This window comes from Pecten maximus, chromosome 10 (assembly GCF_902652985.1).
Source record: "Pecten maximus chromosome 10, xPecMax1.1, whole genome shotgun sequence".
NCBI classification, from domain to species: Eukaryota; Metazoa; Mollusca; class Bivalvia; order Pectinida; family Pectinidae; genus Pecten; species Pecten maximus.
Genome location: NC_047024.1, coordinates 26,428,356 through 26,440,089, shown reverse-complemented (window position 1 = coordinate 26,440,089; position 11,734 = coordinate 26,428,356). Strand labels below are relative to the sequence as shown.

The following is an 11,734-nucleotide window of genomic DNA, read 5'->3' as shown; positions in this document are numbered from 1 at the left end:
GAGAAGTTGGCGGCCATTTTGAAAATTGGTTTTTCGGAAAAAAAATGTAGGATGCACAACTACATGTTATACTGATCATGAATACCAAATTTCGTTAAAATCGGAGTAGTACTTTAGGAGGAGTTGTCCGGACAAGCCTCAACCAATGAGAAGCCGGCAGCCATTTTGAAAATGAATTTTTGATGAAAAAATATGTGGGATGCACAACTACATGTTATACTGATCATGTATACCAAGTTTCGTTAAAATCGGAGTAGTACTTTAGGAGGAGTTGTCCGGACAAGCCTCAACCAATGAGAAGCCGGCGGCCATTTTGAAAATTGGTTTTTCGGAAAAAAAATGTAGGATGCACAACTACATGTTATACTGATCATGAATACCAAATTTCGTTAAAATCGGAGTAGTACTTTAGGAGGAGTTGTCCGGACAAGCCTCAACCAATGAGAAGCCGGCAGCCATTTTGAAAAATGAATTTTTGATGAAAAAATATGTGGGATGCACAACTACATGTTATACTGATCATGTATACCAAGTTTCGTTAAAATCGGAGTAGTACTTTAGGAGGAGTTGTCCGGACAAGCCTCAACCAATGAGAAGCCGGCAGCCATTTTGAAAATTGGTTTGGGGGGGGGGGGGGGGGGGGAATGTGGTATGCACAACTTCATGTTATACTGATCATGTATACCAAGTTTCATTAAAGTCGGAGTAGTACTTTAGAAGGAGTTGTCCGGACAACTATTGGGTGATAGAGACGGACAGACAGACAGACAGACAGATAGATAGACAGACAGACAGACGGACGGAGGGTAAACCTATAGTCCCCCCGTTTTTCAAACGGCAGGGAACTAAAAATATCCAACAAGTCATATTTTTGGGTTATTTTAAGAAGTGAAATGCAAGCTTTTGTATTAAGTAATTCAATTGCATTGCAAATGTTCGGCTGACCTTCGCTTAAACCACTCGGACAAGGAGGATTTGAACATCCTACCATCTGATATTGTTTGGCATATCAACAACATTCCACATCAAAGTTTGATTTGTGTCATCGTCAAGAGCTTCTCCACTTTGGGGTTTCATTCACTGCATAAACAAACTTGCACCACAACACATTATAAATTCAAATTTACCCTTTGGGCTCCAAAATATGGCGAACAATACACATCTATTGTTTAGCTATTTCATAATCAACTGCCCCTTGATAGCCGTGAACAGTAATGCTTAAAACTTGTTAAGAAATATAAAACATGGCTTTTTTGTAAATTATGAAGAAACTCAAATCCGGACCCCATAAATATGAACAACGTGATTCAGCTTATTGATGTTTTAGCTTTTTGCTAATCAACATCCTCTTGGTGATGGTGATTCTTTTCATGTAGAGCTCGATGACGCCGGGGTCATTGCAAATTCCCTCCATATTCTTCCAAAAAGGAGAGTACAAAAGTGAAAGCAATACGTATGTATATTAAACCAGCTTTCTATATATTTATTGGTTCTATCATATGGATATCGAATTTATAAATGATTTCATGGCGCTTTGTGTATGTATATATTTAAACTGATATATGACAAATTACGTTAATTACAACAATTCGCTTCCTTTTAAATGGGATCGGTTTGTATCCGAAAGAATTCAGATTTCAGTTGAGAATGGAGATATTTCTCATTGTTCCTGTCAGTCAAGTTCCTGGCAATCGTTTATTATTGTGTTGACCGTTTTCAAACACATATCCCTACCTCCGAAGGATGTTTTAGCTTACTTCCTGGTCCAACTATCATTTTGGTTGTTCATTCCCTCCGAATGATTTTTGGATTGCTCAAATCACACTTTCTTTTGACTAGAATAATAACTTTGGTTGTTCCACCAACAAGGTTCCCTCCCCTTCTGCCTGATGTTTTGATTAATATTTTTTCTCTATCTTAAACATTCTTTTCTTGTGTTTCGAACGTTTAGTATGATCTTGAAAGTCTCTTCTACTTCTGAAAGATTTCTGGCAGACTTTACATTCAAAGGGTCTTTCGCCTGTATGTTTCGACATGTGATGAACTAGATCATATCGTGTATCATAACCGCTCTTACAAACATCGCAATTGTAGAGACGATAATCTTTAAACTGCTTGTGTGTCCGCAGATGGCGATTGTATTCTAGACGTCTCGTATATTTCTCGCCACAAACGGTACATTTCATATATTTCCCGCTTTTGTGTTTCTGGAGATGTCTCTTTAAATCACGATTTTCGAAAAATCTCTCACCACACGTATCACACGTGTGTGACCTCTCACCCGTATGTAGACGTCTGTGTCGATGCATATGCGCTTTCTGTGTGAAACGTTTATCGCACAAATCACATGGGAACATTCCCGTCTTGGAGTTATCGGTGTCCGTATCTCTGTCTGTATGAGTTGCCTTGTGTCTGTTCAAATTACTGCTTTGAGAAAATGACTTTTGGCAGATGTCACACGAAAATGGCCGGTCACCGGTGTGAACGGTCAAATGCTTTTTCAGGTCTCCTCGTGTTTGACAACTCTTATTACAAATGTCACACTTAAATGGTCCCTTTCCTTCGTGTATAGACACGTGCAAGGAGAGGCTAGATTTAGTCCGAAATGTCTTGGAGCAGTATTTACATTTGCGATGGCCTCTGGCAAAGTCAGAATCGTCTGAAGAATAATCGAGGTCATCTGAACCGCCGGCATGGAAATCTGAGGGCGGCCCTGGCTCCTCCAAGGTACTGTTGCCAGGAGGATAACATCTTTTGTCCATCTGATGTCCACTCGCAATGACCATCTGATGACGAAAGGTGGTTATTGGAAAACGATGAGCTGTCGTCCTTAACGCGAACTCTCTTTTTCTTCAGTTGCGTCGAAAGTTGCCCGTTTCCCGACACATGTTTTCCAGGTGTTTTTGAGGAAGCACATTTCCGTCCTTTTTTCACTGTTGCCAAATTACACGATTTAGTCTCCGATGAGCAAAATGTCCTTTCTGATTTGGAATGATTATCCCCCAAGTTAGATTTTCCTTCTGATAGGCGCTTTTTCCTCGACTTTTTTCGAAATCGTGGAACACGATCTAATGACTCTTCTTCAAGTAAGAAATTTGAAACTAATGCAATGTTGCCATTGTCGTCTTTGCCACCGCTGCGGTTCGATATATATGGTAAGACAGCTACTTTAGAATTCGACTGATTTATAGGACTGGGACTTAATATACTTTTGTATTTGTTATGTTCTAGATTGTTATTTCTGTCACGTGGCTGTTTTGTTTTTTTGTGATTGACGTTATTGTTGTTGTCGTCTATATGACTTTTCCCCAAAACAGCCGGTTGCTTTTTAGGTATGACAAGAGTCTTTTTAATAATTATCTTTTTGCTCTTATCAATATCAAATTTCTTCCGGCTCAAAACAAACAATTCCTCCGCAGGATTTTCTTTCTCTTCGAATAGCTTCGTTGACTCTTTTGGTCGTCGTTTTATCCTACGGGTGTCATCCCCAGGAACATTCTCGTCGCCTACTTTTTGCTGTTGCTCGCAGTCGTCATCTCGCCAATCCTGTCCTTCGCATTCGGACGTAAAGCTGTCACTGTTTCCCACGTCTTGTACCTTGTAACCGGACACTGTGTAGTCACTATCTCCCACTTCCTGTCCCTCGTTACCGGACGCAATGCTACCATCTTCTCCCACTACCTGTCCCTCACTTCCTATGTATGTGCTGTCACTGTCTCGCACTTCCTGTACCTCGTTACCGGACTCTATGCAGTCACTGTCTCGCACTTCCTGTACCTCGTTACCGGACTCTGTGTAGTCACTGTCTCGCACTTCCTGTTCCTCGTTACCGGACTCTATGCAGTCACTGTCTCGCACTTCCTGTACCTCGTTACCGGACTCTATGCAGTCACTGTCTCCCACTTCCTGTACCTCGTTACCGGACTCTATGCAGTCACTGTCTCCCACTTCCTGTACCTCGTTACCGGACTCTGTGTAGTCACTGTCTCCCACTTCCTGTTCCTCGTTACCGGACTCTGTGTAGTCACTGTCTCTCACTTCCTGTTCCTCGTTACCGGACTCTGTGTAGTCACTGTCTCCCACTTCCTGTTCCTCGTTACCGGACTCTGTGTAGTCACTGTCTCTCACTTCCTGTTCCTCGTTACCGGACTCTGTGTAGTCACTGTCTCCCACTTCCTGTTCCTCGTTACCGGTCTCTGTGTTGTGACTTTCTCTCACTTCATGTCCCTCGTTACCGGACTCTGTTCGATCAAATCTTTTCTGGTACCTACTACCGGTTACCAAGATGTTTTTCTCTTTTTCACTCCTTGAATCGATCTGGACATTTTCTATCCCTTCTACCTCTATTTGTCCCCTACTACTGACTTCAGCACCGCCATTCTCTCCCGTTCCGTGTCCCTCGCTATCAGTTTCAACGGGGTTTTCGTCTATTCCGTCTTTCTCTATGCTTCCGATCTCAAAACTGTTACCATCTAAACGGATGGTTCCTACTATATTTACCGATGAGGTTGTTAGTCGATCGAGGTTGGAACTGATATCTTTATTGCTCAACCTTCGATGAGGATAAACATCCTGTCCACTGTAATCATCAAAACCTGCACAATATACCTCACGCTCGTAGACAAAGGCAGGTAAGACATCAGGTGCCACGTTGTCATCACTTCCCTGTGGTGAAGTCTCGACTGACACGGTTAGGTCCTTCCCAAGTCTGTTGGCACTGCCTTCTACAGCTCTAACTTTTTCTGTGGCAATGACATCACTATTTGTGATGACGTCATTGTCCTTCCGTAATATAGCGTGTGTATGATTATTAGCACTGTAACACTCGTCTATATCACTTGGTTGTTTGGCACAATGGGGTCGTCTCAAATTGTCCAATATCCTATGAGATTTTACATGGAACTGATATATACTTTCACACGTAAACACCTTCTCACATACCCTACATGTGAATTCCTGGTTTTTCTCATGACTCCGAAAGTGGTCATAGAACTCCTCTCCGTCACTAAATTGTTGATCACAGAATGGACAAACGTGGTTTTGAATTCTATCATGTGTGTCAAAATGTTTTCGGATCTCCGTCCTACTTAGGAAAACCGCCGTGCACAAAGAGCATTCATACTCGATACATTGTGTGACGTCATCAAACACGTCGTTTGTCCCATGGATGGAATCGACAACGTCACTCATTAAGCAGGCCACGCAGAATTGTTGGCTCGAGTTTTGTTCCAGATCGAAAGATGAAAGAGACAAGTCGTCCATTAATTCCTCTCCACAATTTTTGCATGTCATTTTAAGCAATTTATCATTAGATACCGGAGTCGTAGTGTTCGGTGCAACCTCTTCTTCCTTATGGTATTCGGTTTCCATAGCAACATACGCTTGATCACGTTTGTTGTCTTCATAATGAAGTAAATTACAGGCTCCGACAAACAGTTTCTGGCAGACATCGCATCCACAAAGTTCCGGTTTAACATGGATGTGTTCGTTACAGTCTAGTTCAGCTTTAATTACATCTGATTTTTCTGTTTGATTTGAATATATTTCACTAGTTGCACTAGCCGCTTGGGTGGAAAAGGCAGAATTCTCATTGTTTTCTATCCATTGGTATGGTCCGAATTGATGATAAAGTTTTAAATTTGACAGAAGACCTTGTTTTCCATCCTCTTGGTAGTGAAGCGGGGCTGGACACGAGTAAACATGCTGTGATCCAGGGTTATCGAAGACGATTTCCACGGCCATTTGACACGTCAGCGAACATTACTCTGGAAGAAAAAGAAGCGGTTCATTGATCAGATTAAAATCATCTACCACTTTCAGGTTGTATCAATTAACACAATTAACACCATTGTTTATCTAAGTATTTTGAAACAAAAATGCAAATTTATTACATACAATATTTGGGTTGTTATCAGGACCTCTCAAACTGTTTGAAGTTGTAAATAATACATTAAGTCACAGACGTTGTCCTTGAGTCATCATATGTTTAAGCGTTAAAAGAAAAAAAAAATATTGTAATTTCACCATGGTAACCAAAACAACATCACTGTTATTCCACCATGATAACCAAAACAACATCATTGTAATTATACCATGGTAACCAAAGCAACATCATTCTAATTACACGACGATAACCAAAACAAAACCATTGTAATTACACCATGGTAACCAAAACAACACCATTGTAATGATAACACCATGGTTACTAAAGTATCATAATTGTGATGAAAACATCATGGCAATTAGTGCCAGACCATAGTAATATTGTCTAATCTATAAAAAAAAAATTAACGGCTTATTGTAAAACACCTAACAACTGCTCGTCCGGTATGGGCCTCCATATTATTACGTAAACATATCGCGTTAACGACTGTCCGGTGGGTATGGGCCTCCATATTATTACGTAAACATATCGCGTTCACGACTGTCTGGTGGGTATGGACCGTCGTACCATTACGTCCTTACCACGTCTCAACGACTGACCAGTCGGTATGGACCTCTATACTCATATGTCCATATCGGGTGTTAACGAATGTCCGGTCGGTATGGGCCTCCGTACCTATACGCCCCTATCGCGTATCTGGAGTTTTTTTTCGAGGATCTATATACAAATCTGTTATTTAGTTCATAATTGGCCTTCGAGCTGGGGGTTTTTCAGTATGAATTATAGTTTCGTTATTATATCGGTTTCTCTCTTGTTTTTATACATGAACAGTTCCACGTTAAATTACACCGCTACACTATCGCTGTTATAAGTGATATTCAGTCCAATTTACAACAAAACAACTTTCTTTTTTTTAATTTTCTAACACATAAATGGTGTTAACTTCTTCGAATCTATTTGATTAAAAATAATCATTAATTTCAATGAATAATCATATAAAGTTATCTAAAAGTTTATAGAAAGATTCTATGTGAAACATTTACCCCTACAAATGAAAATAAAAGGGTTTAGTTTACAACAAAAATGGTTACCGTGAAGAAAAGAAAGTCTTATCAATGAGATGAAGCTTGGGGGATGTTTGTGCTGAATATTCCAAACAATATTAAATATTCCAAACAAAATTAATGTATTATAGAAAGTGATTTCAGTGAGAGTTAAACATATTTATATATTACTATTTCAACGTGTAGTGTTCAAAGCATATATTCTGAAGATGAATAGTGCAAATATAGAATGTAAACTATATCACTTATCTACAGGTCCGTAAGCGATTTCCGGAATTTCCAAAAATGAAGGGTCATATGAGGACGGGTGTCAAGGAGACGTCAATACCAAGGGTTATATGAGGACGGGTTTCAAGAAGGGTTATATGAGGACGGATGTCAATCAGACGTCAATATCCAGGGTTATATGAGGACGGATGTCAAGGAGAGACAATATACAGGGTTATATGAGGACGGATGTCAAGGAGACGTCAAAATCAAAGGTTATATGAGGACGGATGTCAATGAGACGTCAATATCAAGGGTTATATGAGGACGGATGTCAAGGAGACGTCAATATCAAAGGTTATATGAGGACGGATGTCAAGGAGACGTCAAAATCAAAGGTTATATGAGGACGGATGTCAAGGAGACGTCAATATCAAAGGTTATATGAGGACGGGTTTCAAGAAGACGTCAACAGGCAGGGATAAATGAGGACGGATGTAAAGAAGATGTCAACAGGCAGAGTTATATGAGGACGGGTGTCAAGGAGACGTCAATACCCAGGGTTATATGAGGACGGATGTCACGAAGAAAACAAAGCACAAAGACAGAGCAGAGAGGGAACAAAGGAAATGGAGTTGATTTGATTGACAGCTGACATTTATAGCTGCCTTTTATGACTGGGGTAACAGGTACACGAACAGGTAAGAGAATTAACATTCCCTGTCCGAGCCTTAAGGCGGTATCATACCTGGTAAGACCAGTTAATACCATTACGTAATAGATTCCATTGAAAGGCAAATACTTTTAAGATGGACACCGCCAATGCATTAGTTAACCTGACATGTACCCACAGGGATTACATATGACAACATCAAAAGTGACCAGTTCAGTAAAAGTATCATATTCAAACATGGATCGTATATAAAACGGGTTATAAGATGGTTACATCATTTACAATTACACTTGCAAACGTTTGTATTTAATCTACATTGTACCGATTAGAGTATTAGGCTCCATGCTATACTTGATTGTTGATCATTCCAGTTTGTCGGCCGACATTAACACCTGTCAATAATTATGTAACTCTGTATAATTAAAAGCTAGTATGTAATCACTCACCTGTGGAGAATGACCTCTGTACAGGTCACGATTACGTAAAAAAAATGAGTAAATGTGTAAATGCCCAGGGACGTATATAGACATATGTACGTCCCTTCTTGATATATATCAATGTCCGAATCGGTGTCTTTAACAATTGTGTATATAATCTACCAGATTGTGCATCGTACTACTCTGATTTCTACTATATACCTTAACCAGAGACATATATACATGTACGTGTAAGCTATACATCAATGGCGCGGCAATCCTACATCTTTCACATCCATTCAATCCAACTCCTTCCCACATACCCCTCCTCTCTCATTCTTCCACAACCCATCTTCTTCCCAATCGCACATTCCTTTCGCACTCCACCACAAAACCTGTGTTTAAAAATATTTTGAAGCGTTCCACCTTTGCCATCATGTCTACTGTTAGCATTTACTATTGGAAACGGATTAATAAAGGTATAAGTTTTTTTTAATCTTGTTTTCAGAATCTATTCCTGTTCATTTTGTCTGTACTGTTGTAATCATTTTTAAAATACACATTGGAATGAAATTGAGTTAATTTAAATGTCTATACCAAAAGTATTGCGGTACACATAAATATATAAAACAAATATAGGTACCAAGCAAAGGCGTTACGGGTTACAAATTAATGCAAAAGACATGACAGTATGCTGACCTTTTGAGGGAGATGGATTGATATAAGCTTTAAGCTTGTTTCCAGATCCTTTTGCAAATTATGAACCGATATTTTGTATTTTTGTATACAATGTCTATGGATTAGATAAAATACTGTTTAAACTAAAAGACACAACATTACCATATTTCAGTATAAATGTGTTTACGAAATGTTGTGGCTCTTCAAAGATATCAGGCGCTGGTGGTACCGATGTTTGTCCGACCTCTGTTCATCGGTCAGAGCTATGCCTATACATATCACACAAATGGACGACGTAAATTGAAGGGTAAACTGATTTATAATCAGTCCTCCGTCATTACAGAGCGGGAGCGGCTGGTTAATCTGTGCCAATCGACAGTATAACCTTGAAGGTCGCTCGACTGAAGGTCAAAATTGAGTCGGAGAGAGACATTAGTAAGGGGAAGAAAGGAAACTCTGAGGGCTGGTACCTGGCTAGGTAGTCTAGTCCACGGGTATAAGGAACAACTCGTGTCAGTGATTGGTTAAGAACCCTGTCGAATCAGAGGCGTCAAAAGCTTACTTAAACTTAAAACATTTACGTTATTTTCTAAAGATCTAACTATGAAACATTTGAAAAATTTGAATTAATAAAGAATCATCAAAACTTTTTTTTTTTTTTTTTTTTTAAATATATAAGAAAGACACAGCAAAATGTCATATATGACAAAAAAGCGCGAATAATATGTAAGAAGGAGAAACATATATTAGCTGAAAGCACAATTCTAACATAATTAGGGTAAATGAAATAGCAGATGAACCACTATACAAAATTATTTAAATCTAACATTTTATAATTATCAAAAGTTCATTACATAACAGTATGTATTCTTATTTAATATTTCTTTTACAACACAATAAATATAATGTGCAAGTTACGTCGTTAAAAAATACAATATAGAGAGAGCTCTTACTCACTTGATCTCAGTATTCTGCTTCTAATTGAAGTCTTGAGTCTGCCAAAAGAGTATAATGATACATTCAACTTAGTTGGATTTCAAGTTTTAAAGATCAAGAGTTTGGAACTGACAAATGGTCTTCAAACATGGCCATCGATGTTTGACCATCACTCTACGTAAGGAAACATGGCGAAGTGGTCCGTGCTGACGTCACCAGTTTAGATACTTGCCTTTGCACGCGATGTGCAAGGCGATTACTGCTAATGACTGACTCATTCTAGCAACATGTAGTTATGTTTTTAAAAAATACGGATTTAGCATAGGGACTTGGTACGATTTATCAACTCATGGTCCATGATACATATATATTATATGGGACATATGGGTTGGGAATTTCGGTGCCAAGTCCCTGTGATAAATACGAGTATCGAATTGTATCACATAAAAGGAAACATTATATATATATGCAACAGGCCAGTTCATGGTTGAGACAATAAGATATCCCACATACATGATTGATGCCAGCTGACATGGCCCACATTGTACTACATATCATACATACATATATCATAAACTGACTTGTGTTTAAATTCTTCTTACCAGGGCGATATCACCAAAACCTATTTTTAAGATAAAACTTGTTTCGACTCATAGTATGATAACTTGTTACGGTCTATGTATATTCGTGTGTTATAAGCTTAAATATGTGGAAATTCAGCCAAGTCCCTGTGGCACTACTAACAGAAAACCAATAAAACCACCGTTCGACATTTTTTTTAGAAATACATGTTTCTGTATCTTAAGTCATCAGTATTAACATGGATTTACATTTCCGTCGTAAAGGATAATTATCGCTCTGTTAAACTACTTACTTGTAAAATTAACAAAACTTCCATAATGTTGACTTCACCTTGCCTTCCTTGTAGAAGCCGACACACAACCCTCGACTTTCTCGTGGAACAACTAACTTCCGGTGTAGAAATATTTTCGGTATGACATAGCATTGACTTGAAGTAAAAGAACTTTACACAAATGCTATGACCACGCCAGGGAATTGTAGATCTTTTGTTTACGACTCTGACCAAACTAAATCCCAAGGACAAAATGACCTCTAGATTTAAAAATACCCTTTGTTATGATAATTCCTCGCGCCATATGATACCTGTTCTCCGTGGGAACTCTTTTGTTCCTTGGCTACCCGAAGTGTTGTTATAACGCCCGGGGCAACAATTACTCTGACGACGGCAGGGGGCAGTTATAATTGGCCATTATGTAACCACTACTCGCCACTTCGTCAGAATTTGAATGGATGTGTGACCTCATACGACTCAAACAATTCGGACACAGACTCAGTTATCTTTGTCCGTAGTCCGAACGATAAACTCATCAATTAAGACACGTGCTAAAGAACCCAACCAGAAAAACTAAATTTAGTTGTCTGAAATATATTAAACAGGCCATAAACGATCTCCAGTCGGACGTTCGTCAATCTCGAGCTGAAATGCATATTTGATGGTTTAAAGTCTCGATTTAGGTTCTACTCGCGACTCTAGGTTAGTAACATTAGTCCGGGTCGACTGTTAGATGATGTCAGTTGGTGATCCCCTCCTCCTTTCTCAACGCAGGCTTGGGATCGGCTACGCCGGAGCAGAGACCTATAATAGTATATAGGTCTCTGGCCGGAGTACCTATTTTTTCCAAGTATTTATTTATTTATTTATTTATGGGTTTTACGTCAGCTATTACGGCCTTACGGCCTTTCAGCTGACGAGCTTTTATATTAGTCAGTAGATCTTTCTCGCGTCCAATCGGCTGTCGACAGAGTGATACGAAGGGAAGTAACTCTGTCAGATCAGGATGAATCTCTTGTCCCC

General features: G+C 39.2%; 1 protein-coding gene across 4 annotated transcripts; it reads right to left on the bottom strand.

Moving 5' to 3' along the window:
- Nucleotides 1-1,458: 1,458 nt before the first annotated feature.
- On the bottom strand, nucleotides 1,459-11,071 carry LOC117336206 (dentin sialophosphoprotein-like). 4 transcript variants are annotated; one of them, XM_033896655.1, is made up of 4 exons: nucleotides 10,733-10,981; nucleotides 9,880-9,917; nucleotides 3,778-5,765; nucleotides 1,459-3,732 (listed from the first exon to the last, which is right to left on the bottom strand). In XM_033896655.1, exons 3-4 carry the CDS (start codon nucleotides 5,740-5,742, stop codon nucleotides 2,677-2,679), a joined length of 3,021 nt encoding a protein of 1,006 aa, XP_033752546.1. In that variant the 5' UTR covers nucleotides 5,743-5,765; nucleotides 9,880-9,917; nucleotides 10,733-10,981; the 3' UTR covers nucleotides 1,459-2,676. The 4 variants fall into 4 exon arrangements, with proteins under 4 accessions (XP_033752546.1, XP_033752547.1, XP_033752545.1 ...); XM_033896656.1 differs by having other exon boundaries at nucleotides 3,868-5,765; XM_033896654.1 differs by lacking the exon at nucleotides 10,733-10,981 and adding an exon at nucleotides 10,988-11,071 and having other exon boundaries at nucleotides 1,459-5,765.
- Nucleotides 11,072-11,734: the final 663 nt, after the last annotated feature.